The sequence below is a fragment of the Colossoma macropomum genome, unplaced genomic scaffold (assembly GCF_904425465.1).
Source record: "Colossoma macropomum unplaced genomic scaffold, Colossoma_macropomum, whole genome shotgun sequence".
In the NCBI taxonomy this organism is placed as follows: domain Eukaryota; kingdom Metazoa; phylum Chordata; class Actinopteri; order Characiformes; family Serrasalmidae; genus Colossoma; species Colossoma macropomum.
Window position 1 is genome coordinate 7460 of NW_023495500.1, and position 27908 is coordinate 35367.

General features: G+C 39.1%; 2 protein-coding genes across 2 annotated transcripts; both read left to right on the forward strand.

Annotated features, from left to right (window-relative positions):
• The first annotated feature begins 9012 nt into the window (after positions 1-9012).
• LOC118802227 lies at positions 9013-27492 on the forward strand. The gene is made up of 12 exons (XM_036562717.1): positions 9013-9086; positions 10894-11000; positions 11276-11399; positions 18346-18473; positions 19004-19057; positions 19581-19646; positions 19832-19915; positions 20108-20167; positions 26692-26782; positions 26876-27006; positions 27183-27371; positions 27460-27492. The coding sequence occupies exons 5-12, from the start codon at positions 19004-19006 to the stop codon at positions 27490-27492; spliced, it is 708 nt and encodes a 235-aa protein (XP_036418610.1). The 5' UTR covers positions 9013-9086; positions 10894-11000; positions 11276-11399; positions 18346-18473.
• Positions 23915-26685, forward strand: LOC118802225. Its single transcript, XM_036562716.1, has 2 exons — positions 23915-25485; positions 25624-26685. Exons 1-2 carry the CDS (start codon positions 25317-25319, stop codon positions 26250-26252), a joined length of 798 nt encoding a protein of 265 aa, XP_036418609.1. The 5' UTR covers positions 23915-25316; the 3' UTR covers positions 26253-26685.
• Positions 27493-27908: the final 416 nt, after the last annotated feature.

The window sequence follows — 27908 nt, forward strand, 5'->3', positions numbered from 1 at the left end:
AAAAAGATGTCATCCATGTCTTCTTCACGCCCTGCTATAATGATTCATCTCATTTTATTTATTGGTGATTGGAAACATTGTTTTCTTCAGTATTTTGTGTTGAAGATTGTAGAATTTTAGAAGACTCCCTTACCAAAGTATACTTCAAGTTCATTTTATTAAGTAAACTCAAGTAAGTCAGTATACTTCCGCACATATACTTTATGTGTATGCATACTTATTCAGTGTTCTAGTAGTGTAATTCTAGTGTAGTTTCTAATGCTTTTTCAGACTATTGGACCAAGTATATTTTTTACGTATTCTTTAGTGTAAAGTTGTACACTTTGAGAACACAACTAGTTTTACATGTAGGTTTTTGTTTGTACTTGCACTATACGGTGAAGATACACTATAACGACTGTTGTCAGAGACACAAACCTACATCTCGCAAAAATGGTACCTTTACAGAGAAGGAAAAAACCTACTTTTCTATGCAAGTCATGACCACACATTTTTAGTAATTTGGGGCCATTTGTTTGTGTGTCCTATCATCATAAATTACACACCATGTAAAGTCACAGACACTTTCAATATATGGCAAACCTGAAAAACGACAAAAATGGACAAACAAGGTTTTGTTCCCACAGCAGCGATAAGTGAGCTTATAGGCACTAGTTACATACTTCTAGTCTACTTTTTAGTTTATGAAAATATATTTCATATTATATATTTATACTTCTATATGTAAGTATAATTACAAAGAACCGCCACAGTGTATGTAATCATACAAGTATGTGTGTATACAGTATAAGTACCAAGTACAGGCCATAGACTTCACTTTTCTGTGTACTTGTCTGTATAAACCAAGTATACTTATATCTTTGATATGTCATATATACTTAGAAGTGATGATGTATAAGCTAATAGCACACTTGATAAACTTTATTTTTCACGGGCAGTATGCTAGGCTACCCCAGCCACCAGAGGGAGGCACAGAGCTGATCCTCTGTAATGAACGAGTCAGCAGTGGGACCTGGTCCTGCCTCCACTAAAGCGAAGCTGTCGCTACAGTCTTGTGCTCAGTCTTGGCATTTTCCTTTTAGAGTGTGGTTTACCAGACTGGCAGGTAGTTGGTGAAGGCTCTGAGTTTACCTCTCTGGTCTCCTGGTCTCTTGAGTTTCTGATGCTCTCCAGACTTACTCCTTTTGGGTTTTGTTCAACATGGTTCTATGGCTCTCAAGCTCTCATCGTGTACTTAGAGCCAGTAGAGCCGGTCAGCTGGTTTCTGTCATTCTTTAGTTTTCTGGTTTTCCAGTATTCTAAAAGCGGTGGTGTCAGCTGGGCATGAAAGATCTCAGACTCAGTTCCGTTCATTGGGACATCGTCAGAAATGTACATTGTTGTTACTTTTTAATTAAATATAAGCTGTAAGTATATATAACCATATATCTTATAAGCTATCACCTAAACAGATTAAACAAACAAGGAACCACCACTGTGACAAAAGTGGAAAATAAGTGTCAAAAATGTCGATTTTTGGCCTCAGTGTCATTAGTAAAGTCCTGTTCACATTTCGCTGTCTCCACATCAGTCCCTTCTACACAGCTCTTCTCTAATGTCCTGCTGACAGAGGAACATTTTATCTACAGTTTTATACACTTGTGAAGCTAAATACTTCAGTAAAACCGTTCTTCGCTAAAAACAAACATGAAACCATATTTAAGTATAAAACATCACACCAAGCATTCAGTCTTTGTATTCTGTTTCCTGATAAAGCATTGTCTGTGTTTACTGGAAAGATTGTTGTGCATCTGATTGAATACAGTCTAATTACAGATTAAGACTGAGGTATTTATTCTCGCTCTACTACTCACCACTCTGGTGAAATCTTCATTTACATGCTCATACAAGTAATCAGATCCAAAATGATGCGCATGCATAGAGAACCGCTTAGTGTAGACGTTACCATGACAACAAGCATCGCGTGAGTCCAGTCAGAGTGAGACGAGCAGCAGTGAGCAGTGCTTATTAAAGAAGGCCGAGAGGAAGTCGCCGTGTTCTGAGATACATAAGCTGGACGTCCGTCCCACCGCCGTCTTTTAAAGATCAGAGCACTATGACGCAACGAACATGATCAGAATGGACTTAAACTTTCCGATAGGGAATGTAATCAGATACAGATGTTTACATGGATATTATTCTTCTATTTAACAGATTATTTACAAGATTACCCACCTCGATCAGTGGGATAGAAACAGTATTCTGAATGGTGTTTACATGGACGTATTATATTCTGATTGAGGATTATTAACAGATTATTAGGCTGCATGTAAACATGACTATTGTCAGAGCTCTGCTGTGATATCTTGTCTTGCCTTGTCCTTGTCTTTCTCTGTTTCAGTCTTTGTTTTCTTGTTCCGTGTGCTTTCATTGTTGTTCTGGTCTTTGTCTCCTCCTCGTTCCTGCCTTTTTGTCTGTAGCCACACCCCCTCATTTTCCCCAGGTGTTTCTGGTTTGTGTATTTATACCCCTTGTTGTGTCCTTTGGGTTTGCTTGGTGCTTTGTGTTCTCAGGCCCTGTTTTCATTATCTTCGTTTGTTTTCTAGTCCTCTTCATGCTCTTTAGTCTTGTTTCCTTTCTGTTCTAGTATTTTCTTAGTGAGTGTTCTTATTAGTTTGTTACTTTGTGGATTCTTTCGTCATGGCTTTCAGTAAAAACAAGGACCTCTTTTTTTCCTGCTACGCTACATCTGCAGCCTGCACTGTATTATAGATATAATACATTCCCGATTATGTAATAACTTGAATGAAATTGAAATGTACGGGGTGAACCCCTCTCATCTTCTGAAAGTATACCCAATCATGTTACTGACCTGTTGCCAGTCAACCACCAGGTGTTTTTTTAGCATTGCACAACTTTACCAGACTTTTGTTGCCTCCATTCCAACTTTTTTTGGAATGTGTTATTGGCATCAAATTCAAAATGGCAATATGTTTTTCAAAAAACTCAGTTTTAACATTTGATATGTTGTCTTTGTACTATTTTCAGTCAAATATAGGGTTTAAATTATCTGCACATCATTGCATTTTGTTTTTATTTACATTTTGCACAGCGTCCCAACTTTTGTGGAAATTGGGTTGTACAGAACTACAGTATCAGAAATAAAGCTGTAGTTTTCATCATTATTCATTGTGTGATTTCCTTATTGTTGGTCTTGTCCAGTTCTCTGTAATGGCTGATGCTCTTTCGCTGTGGCGCATCAGACTCACTTTTGGTGATAAAACCACAGTGACATCTCCGGTATGAAGCTGAGCTTTTTCCTCTGTGTCTTTTTCTTTGCCTTAACGACAAAAACCCAAAGCGTGTGCGTGTGTGAAAGCAGGGCTTTAGTTCTCTCTCTGTCTTCTCTCTGCCCACCTTGTCTGCTGAGAAAACTGAGGGCAAGATAAAAATTGTCTTTTGAACACCATTCATATCATAGATCCTCATCTCCTGGAGCTGAAGCTGCAGTCATGATCGTCTGTCCTCGTTCTCTCCTCCTGGGTCTGCTGGTCATCCTCTACCTTCAGTCCTGTGTGGTGGATGGCAGTGAGTTGAAGTTCTTCCTGTGGCTTCTGCTTCTTTCTCTCTGCTGACACGTTACGAGAATGAACATCTTTATTGTAGGGAAATAAATTATACATTGAATGACTTCTTAGCTCATTCACTAACTAACATAAATGAGTAAAAACTGGGCACATACTTTATTTCCTCACTCAGACTGTAGTGTACTGTACTGTAGTGTATGTGTGTGGATGAACTAATAGACTGTAACACTGCAGCTTTATTCACAGCATTAATAAGAAGAGTAAAGTTAGAGATGATCTCACCTGCTGTAGCATCATTACACTCACTAACACTGTCATCTACAGCTCACTTCACTACATCACCTCTTCACTCTTTACTACATCCTTCTTCATTTTATTGTTCTTCTTCTTATTTTCACACAGATGGAAAAGCACCAGAGAAATGCTGTTTCAGTTTCTATACCAGACCAATCCCTGCATCTCTCCTTACTAAGTACGAAGAAACAAGAATCGACTGTCCACAGGCTGGAGTGATGTAAGTTTCCACCCCCCAACCTTTCTTTAATATTGCAGTAGGAAGACCTGTATTCACTTCTAATTTTTTTGTCACTTTGACATATTGCATGTATTCTTACAGCACTTTAATTTAATTTGAATTTAAATGGTATCAGGCAGTTATGTTATAGGATTATCTATCAGAAGCATAACAGTTGTTTTTTTGCAAAATATTTTTGTCAAATGTCAATACCAACGTTGATTTTTTGTTAACCACAGTTTTACCACCCGGATGGGTAGACAAGTGTGCACAGACCCTGGCCTTCAGTGGCGTATGCAAAGCATTGATAGGCTGCACTGCCACAGGGTTAAAACCAAAACCCGGCCAGTACCTGAGACCTTAACACCTGATCCAGTTAAAGATCCACACAACCATGAAACTGAAGCCCGACCTGCTCCAGAGACGAGTCCTGACCCAACCACAGTTTCAGATTGACGTGAAACTGAACCCAAGACCTCAAAACCAGATACAACTCCAGCTACATGTAAATGTGGAACTGAAACCCAAACCCGTCCTGTACCCGAGACCTTCAGGCCTGAGTCAAATGAACCAAACTGGTTCTGCAAAATTTGAAACCCAAACACAAAATCTCACAGAGCAACACACCTGGACACATTCTTACACAAACTCTTATTTTTAGCTTCGCTTGGATGCTATACATATGAATTTATGGATAGAAAGTGCCACAAGTTGAGAGAAACTGATGTTTTACACATCTGTCTGACCTGACGAAAGCAAGAAACGGCCGATGATCTTAAAAAGTCTATTATAAAAAAGCTAGTGCTGTAAATAAAGTGAATCCATTAATTAATAGTATTATTTTTCATGATTTGTAATGAACTTCATGACTGCACCCCCTACAGGAGCTCCTAACCTGTTTCTGGGTGTTGTAATCCTGTCTTACATTCATACTGAACTTCTCTCCTCACCATATTTAATATCTAATATAATATAGATGAAAACATACATAATGTTATAATACATAACATAATGATGGACAAAGGCAGATTACTGAAGCCTTAGTCATTAAGGTGCCATGTAAACAGTGTGTAACACTTCCTATATATTTAGCTAAAATGAGGCAAAATCACTCATAGGCCAAAACAGGACTGATCTCTTGTCTAGTTTTTCTAGAAAATGTGTGGGACTAAGCAGGCGCACAAACTATTGTATATTGTGTACATCACATGTGTCAATCTCCAATCATTGTGGGCCAAAACACTGCAGACTTCAGCTCACTGCCTTATTAAACACAGCTAATTCAGCTCATCAGCTAATTAGCAAGGCCTTAATGAGCTGAATTCAGAGTGTTAGATGAGGGTGAACATTGACCTCCACAGCACTTTGACCCAGAAAGTCCCCAGTTTGACATACATACATGCTTAATTTTGTACAAGAATGCAACTGATTTATGAATCCTTGCTTGCTTACACCGACCAGGCATAACATTATGATCACCTCCTTGGCCGGAACTGTTGTATAAAGTTAAACATTACAGTTCAACACAAACACTTATGTTCTCTTTCCTGCAGCTTTACCATTCAGAGAGGTCAGACTATCTGTGTAGATCCTGACCTTAAGTGGGTTCAGGTCACCATGAGAACAGTTGATCTTCATAGTCAAACTGAAGCTGAAACTCCACCTGCACCTGACACCTTGAGGCCCGACTCATCTACAGATCCACCTGAACATGAAACTGAAGCTCAAACCCCACCTGCACCCAAAACGATAAGACCTGACCCAACTGAGTTTATCTGGTTCTGCCAAATCTTAAGGGCAAACCCTAAAACTTTTCTTCTTGGAACACAGATACATGGACACCATGGACACCAGTGCAGCGGTCCTGATCTGTATCCATATACTGACATCCGCTCATAAGTCTGTGTGCGCTCTCAGAAATAAAGGTCCTAGACTGTCACTGGGGCAGTGCCCCTCTTGTCACTGGGGTGGTTCCCTCAAGGGTACATCTGAGTACCTTTAGTCAGGGAACATAACTGAACCATAATCCACTGAAATGATATGTTCTAAGCTGTACTGACTCCACACACCCCGTCTCGTCTCCAGGCTTTTATTTTACTGTTCTCTTTTAAAACATTCGGTTATGAAAAGGTACAAATACGAACTTTTCACCTGGAAAAACTTATTTAAGGTTCATAATCAGACCTTAAAACCACTGTTGTACCTTTGAGGGAACATTTACATTGTTTGTATCTTGATGAACAAAAATTGTACCCGAACAGAGGCTTTATTTCTACCTGTACCTACTTATACCCACCTATTTACTACACTCATTTATATTTTTATATTCCACGTTCCACTTTGCAAATCGAAGAAAAAAAACATCAACCATGAGTTTTGATCGGTCATTTCCATATTGGACGATTTAATGCAAGCCCAGGGCCCTGGAAAATTCAGGGCCTCTAACTGTGTGTTTTTTTAACCCTTGTGTGGTGTTGATGTGTTACTCAGTGGTCTGGTGGACCCACCGCATTATTGTATTTTAAATCAATACAACCACAACAATTTATGTAAAAATACCAGATGTTTAAAATATCACAAGTGTCCAGCGTAGGGTTCTCCTTTAGCAGTTGTAACCAGTCAGCAGCCTGTCCATGTTGTCCTCCCTCACACACACACACACACACACACACACACACACACACACTAACAGCAGGCCATGTAGGAGGAGAACAGAGTAAAGAACACAGCACCTCCACACTTTTACTCCCCGCGGGTTCACCCAACACCACATGCGTAATATAAATGTGTGGGGGGTGAACAGAGTGAAGACACTGAAAATGGGTTATTTTATATGTTCTTCACAGAAAATGAGCAAAGACCAAGAATCTGAGGCTGAAATAATAATAAACCGCATTGTTTTTTCTTTTGATAAACATTGAAAACCACAGACCATTTTACACATTTCTTCATAAATATATCACATATTCATGATTTCTGATTGGCTTTGTTTATTCAAAACATCAGCTCTGATGCTGATTGGTGGCTGTATCAGCTGTATTTTGACTTGAAAAGTTGAAGAGAGAACAGCGAGCTGTGTTTATTTATTGTTCCACCGTTTGAACAGCTCTGCAGTGTTTCAGCCAGAGAAAGGGGGGAATTTGCCTCTTGGCAAACAAACCTTGGTTGTTTTGGAAATGATAATGGCTTTACTAAGTGACCTCTACCACACACTGGTGGACCGAGCTCAAGTTCATCTGAATTTCAGGATAGGTTTTCAATGTTATATTCTGTCTGTGCTTGTTTTGTTTTAATGGAATAAAACTTTCTTAATATCAAATTTGATAAATTTAGTGGATTAATTACATTTGGTATCAGATAATTTATTCTTCACAAATGTGCTGTTTTCGAGTGAACAGGTACGAAGTGAAATGTGACGAGGCTAGTAACGTTAGTAGAGGTGAAAAGGAGGGTTAGCACTTCAGACTGACTGCCTTCTCTGTGAAAATTGAGAGTCTATGGCTTTCAGTGCTCTGTTTCTGGGTTTAAGTTAATGCAGTAATTGAGGAAATGATGAAAGTCAGTGCTGTGAGTTGCTGACTGGCAGCAGCATTTCATGAAAAACAAAAATTTTGAGATGCTGTGTGCTTTTCGGAGTGTAGTAACGTTAAGCATGGTTGTTAGCCATGTGTTCTTAGGTCATTTGAAACAGACAGGCTTAAAATTAGCACAGATGAAGCATAGATAACTATATAATCTACATTGTTTCTGCTCACTTCCATTTGATTTGTTTTTGATTAAAATTGTTCTGCTGAAATTATTTTCTCTCCTCTTTGCTTACTACCAGAAAGTCTTCAGATTACATCACTTTAATTACAGATCACATTTTTAAGCTTTTTAATCAGTAACCTGTACCAGAATATATGTTTACAGTAACCCTCCCAACCCTGGAGCCTTAACAAACTAACTCACTTTACTTCACACCATCCAGTACATTGTTTAAAACTGTGGTTTACAAATCTATAATAACAAAAACTACAAAGTAAAGCAAAAGACAGAAATCACTGTGTGACATTAACTAACCAAGGATCAGGATCCGTCAGACTGCAGGCTACGTGCTATTGCTACATACTGTTTTACTTACAGTTTCTGTGTAGGACACAAGCTAATGCTAAAGCTAACACTAGCACACTCACAAGCCCACAATTCATGTTCTGCTGCTTCTGTCTGACAAAAAATATTCAAATATACAAAAGAAAGAGTGAATGAATACTGTACCAACAAAACGGAGAAGTGGATAATAATCAAGGTTCTCACGCAGATGATGTAGTGATATGTAGCTGTAATTTAGTTTGTTATTATTTTTAACTACTATGAATTATTCCCTAACCAATATGAAGTTTTCAGTATCTACTATGAATTATTTAGTAATTACTATGAATTATTAAGTAGCTGCTATTAATTATTCAGTATCTACTGTGAATTATTCAGTAATTACTATGAATTATTCAATATTTACAATTAATTATTAATCACTATAAATGGTTCAGTAACTACTATAAATTATTCAGTATCTGCTATGAATTATTATTTAGTAACTGTGATAACATTCAGTAACTGAACTGAAGTGTAAGTTCTATATTTGTAAGAGTGAGGAGTTGAAGTGTGGGGTCTCATACGGACCCTCACAGTTTAACAGATTAACACTGATGTAATGTCACTGATGTTACTGATGTTATTAAGATTATTACTCTGTGAGCTACATTTATTCATGATTTGACAGAACTGCACTTTTCTCCCAACAGCACGTCCTTCTGACAGCATTCATGTTCCTAAAAACAACTGTTTGATGCATAAATACTGAGCACAATTACTGCTTTAGGTAATGTGAAAAAATGTAAACAGAAATTGATTATGTGGGTGAATTTCAGGATTTTACCACTAGGTGGCTCTCATGTTTATTATATCTCTCCTGTTTGTGGAGAGTCAACATTAAACAGTGAAGGCCTGTTGGACACTTTGTGAAGGTAAGTTTTGCTCAGAATCCAACAAAAATCTAGCTTTCTAAAAGCCATCTGAGCTTTAATCCTCTCTGAAAGGGTTCTAGATACATTCAGCAGATGTGCTCCAGTATCATTACATTCTCTGTGGAAGGTTTTGTGCATTATTTTTTCATAAACTGTCACTGTTAGTAGAGATTGTCATGATAAGAGTGACAACTACTCACAAATACTCTCAACTATATCTGTATGTTTATCTCTCTGTTGTTATCTGTTGTTGTTTAATCTCTGTAGCTGATTTATGATCCTGTTTATCTGTGTATCAGTGTGTTATATAACTCTGTGTGCAGTGTGAGGGTCTGGATCTGACTGTGTGGTGTTTGTTTAGAGAAGTTTGAGAAGCTTCTGTTCAGTTCTGTCCATAAACCAGCTGTTTTCACAGCATTTATATGTGTGAATGTGAGTCTGATACAGAAATGAACAGCTGTAAATAATAAACCTCTGTAAATAATGAACCGTTAGACTGTGAGCTGTGAAACTGAAAGTGACTCTCCAGTGTTTTCTCGTCTCTCTTTTCCTTCCTCAGTGGAAAAAATGGGGCACTGCAGGCCTGTAATAACTTTGGCAGGAACTCACAGCATTAAAGGGCCCATATCCTGCATTTTCTTGCATTTTATTTTTGCTCAACTTGTAACGTTTGTGTGGGGTTTAAAAAAAAACACAGTCATTTCTACATGACCATTTTTCCAGCCTCTCGTTATCCGTTAGAATTAAACAGGCTGTTTTTGTTACTGCGCCTTTAAGATTCATATATGCGGATGAGCTCTGTTCCAATTGGCTGCCCATTCAAAAAGTAGTCTTGGTTTAAACACTCCTTATACTTTCAGTGTGAGTGGGCGGGGCTAAACTTCTGTTGGCTTAATAAGTGCATATTTCTACAATAAATACATAATGCTAACTAGAAAGAACAACAGAACAATATATATGAATAGGGTTGATATCTGTATACACAAATGCATAGATGGATCAAAGCACCATGAGAGTGAAGAAACAGTGCAACATTGTCACTGTAAACTGTACAGAAAGACTGAGGTCTCAAGGCATCATTCAGACAGTTAAAGAGTTTAAAGTGCAGGTGTGCAGTGACGGTAAAGGGGTGCGTGATCAGTCTATGGTGGACATTGGAAAAGGTCTACATTGGTCTTCTTTGATTCTTATTCAAAACAAGGAAAATTCAGTTTTCCATCATATTTACCCTTTAATAAAACTCTTGTAGTACAATGTAGCAAGTGATATAGTATCACTATTTACTGTAACATATAAGTAAATATTAATAGACACAGTAATGTCTCCACCAGGCTTGAGTCTCATCTCAGTTAACTAACTGCCCATGGTATCAGGCACTGGTTTATAAAAAAGGAATTAATGATCAGTAAATAAATAAATAAATAATTTTTCATTTATTTATTTCTTTGTTTATTTAACCCATAGAAAGATGCTAATGTACTCTTTGCCCAATTTATATTAACAATGTTGGGTGGCATCAGACATTAATATCAAATTTTAAAGTGTGCCCTCTTAAAAGGTCAACTTTAAATTTAACGTTTGAATAGATTTTTTTTAACTTTCTGAACTCAGTTTATTCAAATGTTCTCCTAACTTACATTTTTAATTCTGTATCCCAGGTAAGTCTACAAACTACAGTTTAAGTTGAGCTCACTCAGAAAAAAACAGTGAATGTGGCTGCCTCCTTATAACCTGAAATTGTTTACGTTTTTAACTGATTTTACTCTGTTCCTGCCCCAATTTAGTAATTTCCTCTTCCCACCAACAGGATACGACTTACAGTGTGGGGCTCCCTCCTCTTAGACTCCTCACTACGCAGAGCTGAGGCATCACCAGGATTCAAACTCATGACCTCCTGAAGTTCACTGCTCTAAGGTGGGCTTAAAAATGTGAAATATAAATGTGAACATGCTTCAGTCACATTTCGTTCATAAGTATTTCTAGCAGTGACAGTAATTGAGATTCGGCTAATTAACAACAAAGAAGTTTTTAATGACCATTTGTATCCACCTTTATTAAGGGTGCCATTAGAGGGTGATATTAGAGCTCATATTGTCTTTTGTTCGTTTATCAGTGCTGAGCTTTGTCAGTGCAGAGATGTTTGGCTCAGATTAAAGGCTGAGGGTCAGATGGTATTTTCCTCTTTACAGTTCAGTTCAGATCATAGATCATCATCTCCTGGAGCTGAAGCTGCAGACATGAGCGTCTGTCCTCGTGCTCTCCTCCTGGGTCTGCTGGTCATCCTCTACATTCAGTCCTGTGTGATGGATGGCAGTGAGTTGAAGTTCTTCCTGTGGCTTTTGCTTCTTTCTCTCTGCTTACACGTTTTGGGAATGATCATCTTTATTGTAGGCAAATAAATTATACATTGAATGACTTCTTAGCTCATTCACTAACTAACATAAATGAGTAAAAATTGGGCTCATACTTTATTTCTGGCTGCAGTGTTTTATTCACAGTATTAACAAGAAGAGTAAAGTTAGAGATGATCTCACCTGCTGTAGCATCATTACACTCACTAACACTGTCATCTACAGCTCACTTCACTACATCACCTTTTTACTACATCTGTTGATCACCCTTCACCCTCAGTCCTGTGTGGTGGAAGAACATATATATCTATTGTGATATAATTTAATACTTTTAATTATTTTATTTATTACTTTTATTAAGTGTCAGGAAAAGGAGGCTTGCTGGACAGCACTCCAAACATTCTAGCAGCACCTCAGCCCTATAATAACCACATAATCTGCCTGTTTAAACATCTGACTCTTTAAGCTTTTAACATTATTGCAGCACAAGCTGCTGCTATTAACAGCCGTTAAGCCTTAAAATAATAGTGAAGCAATGCCTTTGATTTTGGCACATGGATCACGGAACTTACTGCATAAGCATCCTGATTAGCAACATTCAAATTGACAAACCAGCTATCATAAACTAGATATAAAGTAAGGGTTAATGGTATTGCTTAGACTGTGATACATAAAGAACAAAGTTGGAGTTTTTTGGCTCAAATTGTGGTGAATATGAGAGTAACAGAGCACTTACATCCCTGGAAAATTCCTACCAATATACAAACGTGTGTAATTTGGGCTCTACTGTACTTGTGAAACCAACAAAACCAAATAGAATAGATACAATGTCATGTCGATTGTCATGATAAGAGTGACAGCTACTCACAAATACTGTCAACTATATCTGTACGTTTTTCTCTCTGTAAATAGTTGCTGATATTTAATTTCTGTAGCTGATTTATGATCCTTTTTAAGTGTGTATCAGTGTACCTGTGAGCTGTGAAAGTGACTCTCCAGTGGCTTCTTGTCCCTCTTTTCCTTCCTTGGTAGGAAAAAAGGGGGCACTGCAGGCCTGTAATAACTTTGGCAGGAACTCACAACATTTAAGGGCCCACATCCTGCATTTTCTTGCATTTTATTTTTTCATTTGCGAAACCAACAGAACCAAATAAAATAGATACAATGTCACAAAGGCCTAAGCTCTGGTTTGGACTTGTAGTGTAAACAGTAAAAACACATTGAATGCGACAGTTTCAATTCTGATTTGAGCCTCTTTCATACAGTCAGATCCATAAATATTGTGATGTTGACAAAGTTATTGTTATGTTAGCTGTCTAACACAGGAAACAGGTGTGTGTAATTCCTTCATTATTTCAATAGCAGCCGTTGCAATTGGAATCTGTTATTTATGTTGCGCCCTAAAATGGACTGACAACCTGTCCAGGGTGTTTCCTGTCATCTGCCCAATGACCCCTTGTGAAAAGGAAGTATACTTAAGAGCACGAAAAGTATATTCAAATTGTGTAAAGAACACTGAAAGTACATTTTTTCGTTTTATGTTCTTTATGAAAATACACAATAAATATACTTTTATGTATTTCTATAAAATATATTTTGAAGAAATACATTGAAAAGTATACTTTAGTGTGTTGTTTGAGAATGCATTTAGCATATATGTGCTTCTAAGCAAACTAAAACGTTTCAACAAAAGTACATTTAATTATCATGTCAACTAAAGTGTACTATTTAAAAAGTATATTTTAAAGAAATGCCTTTTAAAGTATGTTTTAATGCAACTTTAGAAGTACACTTCCATTAATATATTTTTTCACATACAAAAGTGTACCTAAACAAAAGTATCTAATTTTCACATGAACTTAAATTTATTATTAAAAAAGAAATTCCTTTTAAAGTATGCTTTAGTACAACTTAGGAAGTACACTTAAATCAATGTATTTCTTCACATACTAAAGCACACGCAACCAAAAATATATTTAATTATCATGTCATTTTAAGTGTTATTTAAAAAATAATTTTAAAGATTTAAAGTATGCTGTAGTATAACTTAGGAAGTACACTTGTGTGAATGGATTTTACTTACATACTGAAGCATACTTCAAAAAAATTTTAAGTCAACTTAAAATTAATTTTCTTATGACCAAATTTAGGCAACAAAGTGTTCTTTCATATAATCTTTAGATGTATTGTAGTTTAATTTGTACTTTGTCATACTTGACACATACAAAATGCATAATTAATGTGTGCTTAAAATTATGGAACCAAAGTGATATTTCTCAGTGATTTATTAGTATATAAATGTAAAACATATTAAAACAAAACAAAAACACTTTCACACATTAAAATTCTCTTTTGTACCCAATGTGAAAAGGTAAAGCTGATGAGCATTTGATTATAGTCCTTTAACAAGCCTTTTAAATGCAACAAAAATCCTTTAATTTCAGAAAATAATCATACATTTTTTCATGAACTTGGATAAAGTGTTTTAACTGAATGTCTCTACAGAGCTGCCTTCCTGACTTGGCAAGCTCCTTCATCACCACGCATCACTTTTTTTCACCTGCACAATTTGCATCAACCATTTCATAAGCTACAAGGCTCAAGACTGCACAACATTGCATCTTGTAGCAAAAATCATACCAATGCACCCCATTGAATAGTCTGGTGTTCCTGATTAATGGGCGGGCAACAGTGTTTGGGCTACATATAAGTGCAGACACCTTGGATCTTGCTCTCTGTTCTGTGGATCCTTCAAAGTTATACTATCCTTTTCTTTTAAATGTGACAAAAGTCACATTTTAGACCTATAAAGGCTTTCAGTCTCTCTCCACATTATTAGGGAGAGGAATGGCATATGTTTTATCTTTGCTCTTGATCATGACACATTTTCCTTTGACAGATTTTGCATGTACTGCATAGACATCATTTGACTCAGACACTTCATGCATGAACTTGGATGAAATGTTTAACTGAACATCTCTACAGAGTTGCCTTCCTGACCTAACAAGCTCCTTCACTGTTTTTCACTTGCAAAATTTTCATCAACTAATTCATAAGCTACAAGACTCAAGACTTTGCACAATGTTCCATCTTGTAATTCTGCAACAGAATTATTTCTCTTCTGCAACCTGTTGTTACCTTCTGAGTGATAGATTACATCATCTATAAGGAAACGGCTGTAACACATGCACTTTGTTACTGGAACACCGCTTAAGGCTTCAGTGGCTAAGATGTGTGATGCAGAAACTCTGTTTGAAGCAGTACCAAAAACTCTTACATTTCCACTCAGGTGTTCTGATTTGGCAGTCACGGAACTGCTGTTCTGAAGTTGAGAGAAGAGCTCTTTGATGTTATTATTTGCATTCTTTATGCACTTTTCTCCCCTTTTAGGTAGACTCTTCCACCTAAGGAATCTCTTTACTATCTGAACAGGTACATGTGTAGTTCCATTGAAGTACTTTACAAGAGTGCCATTGAATGACTCAAAAGAAAACGTGGAAGTTGCCCACAAAGGACCCCAGTTCCTAACGCTGGCTGTGATGTGTGTCAGCAAGTGTACATTAAATGACACATTTTCAATGTCATACAGTACCTCAAACTGGATAACAAACTTCTTAAGTGCCATTTCTGCTGCATTAACACTGCAAAAGTATACATTTTCTTGAAGAAGCATGTGCATGGCAAAAACTAAAAGAAATAGATGATTCCAGTACTTCTTTATTAGAACACCATTCAGTACCGGCAATGAATAGAAAAGGAGAAATGACCTCCACTCTGATGCTTTCCAAAATTTCCGATCTTGTAATGATCGTGGTGTTCTAGTTAACTCTATGGGAGGTTGGACTGCAAGCAATTCTTGATCAACAATGTCTGTTTTTGTGCCTATATACCACTCTTTGTCGTGATTAGTTGAATCCAGCCACAAATTTGCCAACTGTCGAGTCACACCAAGACAAACACTATGCTGGTATTCTGGAATGAAGCCGTTAATCATCTGAAACTTATCTAACCTCATCAATACTGATGGACCTTTCACCCCCATGACTGTCTGCTGTGGAGTTGCCGACAAAGCATGGTCGTAATGCTCTGCCTCAGATCTGAGAAGAGGTTCTGGTCTTCTAAAGGGATAAGGACCTCCACCTGTGTGATAGCAAAAATCACACCCATATACCCCATTGAATTGTTTGGTGTTCCTGAGTAATGGGCGGCAACAGAGTCTGAGCTACATATAAGTGCAAATACCTTGGACCTCTGCTCTCTGTTCTGTGTATCTTTCCATGTAATGCCATCCTGTTCTAGAGATAAAAGTTCATTCACAAAGGGAGTCAGGAGAGTGTGCATGATTGGTTTCTTTTCTCCAAACCAAATACACGGCACACAGATGTTACTTTTTCTAACTTTTATGCTTTAGTTCAATGATCTGACACTGAATTGGCCACACTTGGTATTTTGAGCTCTTGAAAATGGGAATTCCATCACAGTTCCACAGCAAACTAACATCATGTTCACCTAACTGCCCAGTTTCTCTTAATTTTCTGTACTCTGCTCCACACTGTATGTCATTCAGAACCCCTTCTTTAGCTGCGGTCTCTCTAGATAAATGTAAATTGGGATTTTCTTTAATCTGGCATGACAAACTCATCATTAGAAAAAATGAGCCATTTTTAAGATTAGTGTCTGCATCAAATACAACCTGGCAGGCTGCACACTGTGTTGGACTTTTCTCCCTTGTCCCCATGTACATAAAACATAAGGAGCAGTAAAAATGAGGTTCATAATGACCATACTCTCCATAAGCTTTGTTAAACATGTACATACTTTCTGGCACTAACCCAGGGAAATGTTCATTAAAAATCTTGAGAAGATGTTCCAGAGCTATTCCAGTCAGGTTATGTTGCAGGACATAGGACATCAACAGCAGCAGACTCTGCCCTTTTGTGAGAGGTGCGCCAGGATACAGAAGTTCATCATCAGCATGTGGCATCTAAAATGTACATGCATAAACATAATTATTTAGCTTGTTTGTGTAAGACGAATCTCTTGGTGTCACCTAAAATAAATGAACCTTACAAAGGCCTGTTAAAGAATTCAACCTAGAAATGAGACATGAATATCTTCAAATGTACCGATGTTATGTTATGACATACCCAAAGAATGGAGAAACATCACTGCTTAAACAATACACCTCTTCTTTAATTTTGCTATAATAAAAAAGTATATTCACTGAAAAGAGTACTGCAACTGTCATATTTTAATTTGTTACGAATTACAAAAATATTCCTTGGCTTTCAAATGTGCAAAGGTCCACATGTACCTGTAGTTCAGCTGCCCAACTAATTGTAGTACATGATTTCTGCTAGGTTGTGATTGTATTTTTAAGACATTGTCATTCTTTTTGAGATACTTTAATATAAGCTTATATTTAAAACATATAACAAAATGAATAATGTTGATAACAAATCATGTAGGTTTTGAATGGTCTCCATTATTTATGATTTTCATTCTGTAATGGCAGGTTTCATATAGTGCACTGTACAGCATAATCAGCTCAGCATAAATATTAGGCCATATTACTTGCAATAAATTCCTGTTAGGTGTCTCTTCAAGTATTTCTGGTTGCCCCTGTGTCGGTCTGGACTCACCAAATGGTCCCTCATCACAGGAAATCCCATCTGAGATTCTCTGAGATTAATTTATTTTAAATGAAAGTTATTTTTCATTTACTTTAATAATTATACCAAATCTAGAAGCACATCATAATACCTGTAAACATGTCTTGGTTGGTCTCCCTTGTACTGGTTCACATTGATCTAAGTAGCTGGGCTGTTCCTCTGTGATGGTTACAGCATACTCCATGTGATGCTGAAGCAAAACATAAATAAATGAATGGTGAAAAAAAAACATTCTGTAATTATTTACATCAATTAATTACATGTGATGAATGTGTCAGCTGAATGTCTCTGCATGGCACTGAAAAGACATTCAGTGAAGGGTCCCTTGTCATTCCATGACTCCCTGTTTATTTGTATTTATTTTAAATGAAAGTTAGTTGTAGTTTAACCATTATACCAAACTATAAGCACATTATAGTACCTGTAAACATGTCTTGGTTGGTGTCCCTTGTACTGGTTCACATTGATGCTGGCCATCAAAGTAGCTGGACTGTTCCTCTGTGGTGTTTACAGCATAATCCGCATCACTCTGCAAAAAAGAACACTTGTTCCTCTATCTAATCTTATCTAACATCAAATTTAGAATTCTCCACTTCAGTAATTCATATACAGAAATTACTTTTGATGAATTTGTGCTGAATGTGTCCTTCTCAAGTCCCTTTAATGATCCCTCTTCACCATGCCTATTTAATTGTTTTTTTCTTGTTAAATGAAGAAATAACACACTGTGAGTCAATCTGAGGTCCTATGCAAATGTAAACATGGTCACACAAAGTATACATGCAATGCGCCAAAGTCTCACATTAACCTTATTAAACGTATAAATCCTTTACAGTACCTGTGAACATGCTTTAATTGGTCTCTCTATCACTGATCCACATTGATACTGGTCATCAAAGTGATTGGACGGTTCCTCTGTGGCGTTCTCACAATCCTCACTGTGGGGCTACCATCTGCCCAGACAAAAAAGAAAAAAAAAGAAAGAAGCAAAAAGAAGAAAAAAAGCTATCCTGCATTCTGTAATTATTTACAAGCAATAATTGCAATAATTTAATCACCAGTGTTTGCCAGTACAGTCAATAAAATCCAACCCAGTAAAAAGGCTTACAAGAATCTGTTCATTTTTAACATGTCTTTGAATTCTTACCTGTGTAAAAAATACACGTCTGTCTTTATGTAGATTCTTCAGGAAAGAAAAAATCTATATTTCCTTATTTGGCGCTTTTCTGGTTTAAGGCTTTGCGCTCGAAGTTTGAAATCAAAGCAGCCAATTAACATGCAGCCTCGTTGTGGACAAGATAGCGAAGAAGAACGTTGTGGAGCTGCGTTGGAGGAGCAGAGCACTTGTAGGCAGAACCTATTAGGTAAGATCTTGTATGTATGCCATATTAAAACGACGTTATAACGTTATCTGATGCTGGAACAGTAAAGACGTAGCACACATACTTCAGAAAATGTTCTCTGAACGCAAATGACGATAAGAGCACATGTTTCTAGCGTTAAGCTTCGGTCATAAACGTTACCTAGCTAGCCAGCTAGCTAACTAATGCGAAAGTTAGCTAGCTAGAATGTTAGCTCGCAAAACAACTTGCTTCAGTCATTTGTTTAATGGCTGTTGTGAGCACTAAACTCCTTCGACTGCTAGCAGGGACTATCCAAGGCTGCATTAGATGTAGCGTTAGTGTAATAAATATGTTTGTGTATTTTTGTATATATACTCTCATACTGTACTCTCAATCAAAAGCTTGTGAAAGATATTATGCAAAAATATGAAGTGTGCTAGTAGTGGGATATTTTGCTAAACGAAATATCTATAAATTCTTTCCAGTGGTGGTCGTTTTTTTCACATTGTTGCTTAATGACGGATTTGTTTTAATGTAATCTTTTTGAACAGATGGTTTTGACCATGAAGAACAAAAGCAGAACTCCCCTTAAAAGGAAAGGAAAGGTTGGTCACATTTTGTTCAGGGTTTTGGTTGTAAGAAGTATTGATGTGTAGCTACCAATGAAAATTTGCTAATTCACTGGAGTAGCACAAGAATATTGAGAATATTGAGGATTTTCAGGAAGTCACAGTTTGCTAAATTATCTGAATGTTAAGTGGCATGTGCCTTGATACTCATTAGCTAGCTGTCTAAATATGTTAGTGGCTTGTCATGGGTTGTTTGGGTAGATCAGTACCCCAAACCTAAGAATCCCAAAGACAGGTATAGTTTTTGAAAAAATGCAAGACACTGGCTCTTGGAATTATCTGATCCTATGTGCTCTGCTTACGCATCAGCTGGCCAAATCTTGTTTCTTTCAAGATTCGAATTTCTTTTTCTGTCCCCTATTTTGTTTTCAGGTTCCATATAGAACCCAAACTCTAAAAAGAGCCTGCTTTATTTTTTTTGCTGCTACTAAAAGATGGACAAGATTTTTTTGCTAGTTGACTATGACAGTCCGCATTTATTTATAGCTGTATTTTTCAGGCAACTAAATTGATGGATTCAAAACCTGAACTCAAGTCCTCACAGACAGAAGAGCCCACAAGAAAGGTATTTGTAGCACATGTGTAGGACTCACCTCTGGCAGATTTTGACAAAATAACAAACTAATAATTAATAATACATATACAATTATATATACCGTAAAAAAGAATCACTCCCATGCACATGCACTGAATTACCAGTTGATTAGATACTTCTACCTTGTACTTATGAGGTCTATGTTTTGTTTTCAGGTTCCACATAGAACTCGGACATCCCATGCAGAATCAAACATCACAACTGCTGCACTGCGTGCTAACTCAAAGAAAACTAAAAAGGTATATGAATAGAAATGGCACAAGTAACAAATGCTGTTAGAATGCTAAGGTGCTCTTATTTTTAAAGAACCTGCTTTCATTTCTGCTAAAAAAAAATTGCTAGGAAGGTTTTGCAAGTTGATCTTGTCAATCATTATTATTTGGTATTTAGTTACAGCTGTAATTTTTTGGTTTGTTGGTTTTTTTTTTCAGGCACTTGAAATGGCGGATTCTGAACCGAAGTCCTTACAGAAGGATGAGCCTACAACAAAGGTATTTCTAATACACTTGTGGGATTCACTTCTGACAGACATAGGGCTGAAAGATGATTTTTTTTATATCAAAATCGCAATTTTTAAATTGCAAAAGCTGCATTTTTTTAAATTAAAGCATTATCAAAAATGTTGTCTTAAGTATTAAGAGTGGAAATTGAACCTAATAACACAGAGCTTGTGAAGTGCAACTGTATTGAGTTTATAAACTGCTGTAAAGTGATAATTTGTGTGGGGAAAAAATACACACTGGTGGACACTTATGTCACTTATATTAGAAATGTGTATGTCTTGTCAATGGGAGTATTATCAACAGCAGTTAGTAAACAGTAATATTCACATAGTACAGTGTGCAATCAACACTTTAACACTGGCAGAATTACAATTTTAAAGTGACTTTTGTCCCTGTAATCCTATAACAGCCTCTTGTTTCTTTCTTTTCTGATCAGGTACTGACAAAAAAGGCAGCCAAGCACATGGTTGAGGCTCTTAAAGAAGATCTGAAAAAAGAAAACACCCTGATCCTAACACAGCACCACCACTATATGACACAAACACAGACTCGGACATAACAGCTGTTGACCTGGAATCCACACCCGTAAATCAGTCACCAGAAATGAGTTTCAGCAGTCTTTACTACAAAAATGGTCAGTTTATTTATGCTATTAGAGAACAGATCTCTAATAAAACTTATAGAGTGCATAGAACTGCATAACTGAACCTTTCTGCTATTCAGCTCTAAAGTAACAATCATTAACTGATAGATCAGTTGCTTAACACAATAGAGGTTGCAGCACATTCAGCTGGGTTGAGCACATTTTTTCTGTCGTGGCTGTGTAAGAGTGTTTGTAATGTAGATTTTTTTTTTATCCTGTATACTATATAAAGCGTGATTTCCTGTGCACCATTACAATTTGGTGCGAGTGGGTAGGTTGTACACAGTCTGACAAAGGCAATTAGATAGTGTCACGCCTACGGCATGCTCTCATGATACGGACTTCATCTCCCAGAATCCCATGGGAGATCATGTGACTTGGCCATCGAACGCGGACTCTGATTACGACCAAGACTCCATTGCCCATGGTGCAGTAGGGGCTCACGTGACCAGTGACTCTCGCGAACGCTCCTATCAGCGCTCACAATCACCGGAATACTAACTGCTTTCACCTGTGTGTATTTTCAAGAGATAGGGAACTAGTAGTATTTAAGCCTGGGCTTTAGTTAGATTTGTTGCGAGGTATTGTTCTCTTGAGACTTACTGAGCGTTTCTATTCTGATTATCTGACTTCCGTGTTTTTGACCACTGCTTTGTTTCACCCGTTTTTGTATTTTGCTTCTTCCCTTTGGTACTGTTGCCTTTTCTGATTGATCCGTGTTTTTGACCTTTTTGCCTGTTTCACGACGACGATTTTGCTCTGCCCTTTTGTACTGTTTGTTGTTGGTGACTAAAGTGTTCTCAACTTTCCATCCGCACGCGTCTGGTTTCTGTTGAACTATCACAGAATACCTCGCCACCATGCAGACGGCGGATCCGGAAGCCTTCCAGAAGGCTCCCACCGAACAGGGACAGCTCCTCGGACGCCACCAGCAAGTTTTATCAGGAGTAACTCAATCCCTAGAGTCACTGACCCATCAACAGGCTGAACAGCAGGCTCAGCTAGCTCAACTGGTTGCTAGTGTCCAGGGACTAACCGGCCAACTCCAAAGGATGAATCTCACTGAACAGACTGTAAGCACTGCGCCACTCCCAGCAGCAGCAGGAGCCTCTACGTTGGTTTTTCCAGTCAGCAAACCCGACAAATTTGAAGGTAATCCCGATAAATGTCGGGGTTTTTTGCTGCAGTGTTCAGTTTTTTTTGAGAATTCGTCTCCTAGTTCAGATCAGGCCAAGATATCTTTTGTAATATCTCGTTTAGCGGGAAAGGCTTTGGAATGGGCTACAGCTAGCTGGACCAGCCTTCATAGTATGTCATATGCTCAGTTTGTGAAGGAGTTCAAGTTGGTGTTTGATCATCCATATGAAGGTAAAGTAAGTGGAGAACTATTATACCAATTACGCCAGGGACACCGTTCTGTGGTTGATTATTCTTTAGAGTTTAGAACTCTCACTGCTAGCAGTGGGTGGAATGAAGCGGCTTTGCTCGTTATGTTCCGCCAGGGACTAAACACGGACATATTGAACGAACTGGCTAGCAAAGATGAAAACCTGACATTGGATCAACTCATCACTCTAGCCATTAAGTTAGACCATCTCCTTCACTCCCGAAGAAGGAGTCGGAACGAAAGAATCCATAGAAGTACACTGCCCCACGTAAAAGTTACACAAGAGCCCGTTGAACCCACGGAACCAATGCAGTGTGACTCCTCCCGCTTGTCTCACGAGGAAAGAAGGCGCCGATTAGATAATCATCTTTGTCTATATTGTGGCCAAGTGGGACATCAAGTGCGTGACTGCCGCACAAGACCTCCAAGATACAAGGCGCCAACCCCTGGACAGCACGTGGAGTTCACTCCACGTGCTAATGTGGCTCCCGGTGGAAACCCTTCCGACTCCTCTGAAAGTAGCCGCCCTGGATGGAGGACCTGTGGGGATGGGGACCATTTCTCAAGCCACTATACCCCTCGGGTTACAGATTAGTGCCCTCCATCGAGAAACATTGTCATTCTTAGTCTTAGAACACTCAGAATTCGACATTATCCCAGGACTTCCATGGTTGGAGAGGCATAACCCTATAATATCATGGGCAGAGCGTACAATCACACACTGGTCTGAACACTGTCTCCAGACGTGCCTGGACACCCCTTCCATTTCCGTTTCTTCAACCTCGATAGAAAGCCCCAACTCTGACTCCACGTTTGAAATTCCCCCAGAATATAGAGATTTGAGGGAGGTGTTTAACAAGAAAAATGCCACAAAATTACCTCCTCATAGGCCTTACGACTGTGCCATTGAACTTATAGAGAACCCTGTGCTGCCTAAAGCTAGAATATATCCCCTTACACAGGAGGAGCAAAAGGCACTAGATGTATATATCCAAGAAGCACTTTTATACGACCATCCACATCCCCTATAGCCTCTAGTTTTTTTTTCATTAAAAAGGAGGATGGAGGCCTACGCCCCTGTATAGATTATAGAGCCCTGAACCAGATTTCTAAAGTGTATCCTTATCCCCTGCCACTCGTGCCCGTTGCGCTAGAACAACTTCAAGGGGCGAAATTCTTCACTAAGTTGGATCTTCGCAGTGCTTACAACTTAATCCGAATTAAAGAAGGGGATGAATGGAAAACCTCCTTCTTGACCACTAGGGGGCACTATGAATACCTTGTGATGCCCTTCGGGCTCTCTATCGCCCCCTCGGTCTTCCAGGCCTTCATCAATGACACCCTCAGAGACATGCTAGGACAGTTTGTAATAGCATACCTCGATGACATTCTAGTCTACTCCCCTACCTTTGAGTCCCATGTCCAACATGTCAGAGCAGTTTTAGAATGGCTATTAGAGAACAATTTGTTCCTCAAGGGAGAAAAATTTGAATTCCACCTACAGTCAGTGTCCTTCCTGGGGTACATCATCAGCGCTCAGGGTGTCATTATGGACGACCACAAGGTAGAGGCAGTTGTTCAATGGCCCACACCCAAGTCCGTGAAAGAAGTACAGATATTTTTGGGGTTTGCGAATTTTTATCGCAGATTTATTAGGAACTTTAGCAGTATTGCGGCTCCACTCACCTCACTGCTTAAAGGAAGTCCTAAAAAGATCACTTGGACTGAAAGGGCCGAGAAAGCCGAGGGCCGAGAAAGCCTTCCGAGATCTTAAGGAAGCTTTTACTACGGCGCCCATTCTGAAGCATCCCGACCCCACACAACCTTTCATAGTAGAGGTGGATGCTTCAGAAACAGGAGTTGGAGCTGTATTATCTCAGCGGAATGGATCTCCTCTCAAATTGCACCCCGTAGCATTTTTTTCTCACAAGCTATCACCTACAGAGAGGAACTATGGAATCGGTGACCGAGAACTACTGGCAGTAAAGCTAGCACTGGAGGAATGGCGCCATTGGTTGGAAGGTGCCAATCATCCTTTCACCGTTCTGACAGACCATAAGAATTTGGAATATCTTCGCACAGCCAAAAGACTCAATGCACGCCAAGCTCGATGGTCTCTTTTTTTCTCACGTTTCAGGTTCAGTATCACCTATCGGCCGGGCTCTCGTAATACCAAGGCTGACGCACTGTCAAGGGTACATCAAGAAATGGCAAACTCACAATTAGAGACACCGGAACCCATCCTTCCTCCTGAGGTAAATGTCTCCTCTATTCGATGGCAGATCGATGAGGAGATTGAAGCAGCTTTACCCCACGTCCAAGTACCCATCCAGTGTCCCCCAGGTAAACTATATGTACCAGAACCTTTTAGAACCTCACTGATCACATGGGCTCATTCCTCGTTAACCTCCGGACACCCTGGGGAGACTCGAACTTACAAGCTACTGGTCAATAGATATTGGTGGGAGTCAATGACCCAGGATATTCATTCCTTTGTGTCTTCCTGTTCCACATGTTCACAGTGCAAAAGGCCTAAAACATTACCAGCCGGCAAATTAATGCCCTTGCCTATACCCAACCGACCCTGGTCTCATATCGCTGTGGATTTTGTCACAGATTTACCTGAGTCACAAGGATTCACGACAGTTCTGACAGTTATAGACCGATTCTCTAGGGGAGTTCGTTTTATACCCTTTGCCACTATTCCCAGTGCCTTTCAGACTGCAGAGACATTGTTTCATTATGTATTTCGAATTTTCGGTATCCCGGAGGATATCGTTTCAGACAGGAGGCCTCAATTCACCTCCCAAGTATGGGCCGCCTTTTTCGAGCACATAGGGGTATCCATCAGTCTGTCATCTGGATATCATCCGCAATCTAATGGGCAATGTGAGCGGGTAAATTAGGAACTGGGGAAGTTTTTGAGACTTTTCTGCCATGATAACCCCTCTGATTGGTCAAAGTTTTTAGTCTGGGCTGAAATAGCACAAAATTCATTGACTAGCTCTGCTACTGGACTGACTCCTTTCCAGTGTATTTTAGGTTAACAACCACCCTTAGCACCCTGGACTGGATCACAAACGGACGTTCCAGCAGTGGATGACTGGATGACGCGTAGTGAACGAGTATGGGAGGAGACTCACCAGCACATTGAGACCATCCTCCAAAGGCAGAAAGAACAGGCCGACAGACACAGAGGACAAACCCCTGTCTTTCATCCTGGTGACAGAGTGTGGTTGGCTACGAAGGACTTTCGCCCTTCCGAGGGGAGCTGCCGTAAGCTTCAGCCTAAATACATTGGGCCATTCAAGATAATTAAACGTATCAATGATGTGACTTATAGGTTGGACTTACCCCCACGTTTTAGAGTATCTCGCTCATTCCATGTGTCTCTTCTTAAACCCGTTGTTACAGGGCCCTTGGATGAGGCAACACCAGACATCATGCCACCACCACCGGAAGTGATAGAGGGGGCCCCAGTCTACGCTGTCCGACGGCTGCTGGACTCCAGGAGACGGGGCAGGCTCCTTCAGTATCTGGTGGACTGGGAGGGGTATGGCCCCGAGGAACAATGCTGGGTGCCAGCCAAAGACGTGTTGGACCCGGGCCTCATCGCGGACTTTCATAGTCAGCACCCTGAGAAGCCAGCTCCTCGTCCCCGAGGCCGTCCACGTAGGAGGCTTACCAGTTCACGTCCCGCCCGTCTGAGAGATCGTCGCGGAGAGACTTCGCCTATCCAGCGCCTCGGCAGCTCTGGTTCGGCCCCGGTTCGAGGATCCGGTGGTGGGAGTGGTTGTCGTCCTGGTTGTCCTCGTGCCGAGGCCCACCCGGACTCTTTGGGGGGGGGTACTGTCACGCCTACGGCATGCTCTCATGATACGGACTTCATCTCTCAGAATCCCATGGGAGATCATGTGACTCGGCCATCGAACGCGGACTCTGATTACGACCAAGACTCCATTGCCCATGGTGCAGTAGGGGCTCACGTGACCAGTGACTCTCGCGAACGCTCCTATCAGCGCTCACAATCACCGGAATACTAACTGCTTTCACCTGTGTGTATTTTCAAGAGATAGGGAACTAGTAGTATTTAAGCCTGGGCTTTAGTTAGATTTGTTGCGAGGTATTGTTCTCTTGAGACTTACTGAGCGTTTCTATTCTGATTATCTGACTTCCGTGTTTTTGACCACTGCTTTGTTTCACCTGTTTTTGTATTTTGCTTCTTCCCTTTGGTACTGTTGCCTTTTCTGATTGATCCGTGTTTTTGACCTTTTTGCCTGTTTCACGACGACGATTTTGCTCTGCCCTTTTGTACTGTTTGTTGTTGGTGACTAAAGTGTTCTCAACTTTCCATCCGCACGCGTCTGGTTTCTGTTGAACTATCACAGATAGGAAAACCTACAATACAGAAACTTTGAGTGATCACTTCTTTCACTACTGCTTGAGAGCTTAATCTATTGTTGTATATTTGTTGTGTTAAAGAGTCTAATAGATGCTGAAAGTGAAGAGAGCTTCTTGCAGCCTCCCAAAAAGAGAGCTATTATCAGTGATGAAGTAGTTTCAGCATTGAAAGGTATGTAATGGTATATGTATTATGGGTTTGCCTGACAATATGCTAAGAATGTATAAAACATCCCCCAATGGTAACCCTGCTTCCCTTGCGTAGAGTTACCAGATGTGGTGAAAACATTGAAAGAGCTTGTGGCAGCAATGACGGTGCCTCCTGCCTCACCCGCCCTCTCATGCTCTACATCATCTAGTGATCTTCAGCCTATTGCATCAGCACCAGTGGAAATGGTATGAACACTGTTCTAAGTTCAGTGACCGGTGGCAAACAAAACTGTGTAGTTTTGTAATTGAGGAAGACAATTACAATTACAATTAAGAAACTCACTGAGCAAACAAGACAAATGATGCATATACAACCCTTTTTTCACCTACTATATTTTTGTATTCTTTGAATTTCTGAACAGATCACGCTGGCTGGTGGACTTATGATTCCTAAAAGAACATTTGATCATCTTTCAAAAACAAAAATGTCAATTTTTCACAAGAATTGGCAGTTGTGCTTTTTGGTCGTGAGACCCTGGCCACCTCAAGCCTCACTGGGAAAAAAACGAGCAAAAACCCCTTGGACCCTACAAAAGTCAACGCTCTCATTGGTGCGTATTAATGCAAATGTAAAGCATGGGGATATGAGAATGAATATGAAATGACATGGTAACGAGTAAAATCTTCTCTTTTTTACAGTGTACAGTTACTTTGTTCAGTGACTCAGGCTGAGTGAATTCATTTAAATAAACTTGCTTGTTGGACATTCACAGCTTTTGCGTTTTTATTTCTGTACAAAATATAGCGTAAATGTGTTAAGTTGCTATTGTCGCACTAAATGTCTAAATATCACTGTATTTCTGTGCATTTTAGTGGCAGTATAACTGAAATTAAGTAGCAAGTTAGTGCATGTATAGTACATTCAATGGTATATTCAAAAATGATATAGTAAGTATACATTTGTATCTTAGTAATGCATATTGAAGTATTGTAATTAACAGCTTTTCCAGTCTAGAACAGAAAAGCACAATAGGGCAATATAATGTAATTTAAATGTTCCAAATTAAACACCAGAGTACACTTAAATGCATTATGTATAAAGTGAATAAATATATATATTTAGTGATATTAAAATATAATTAAACATG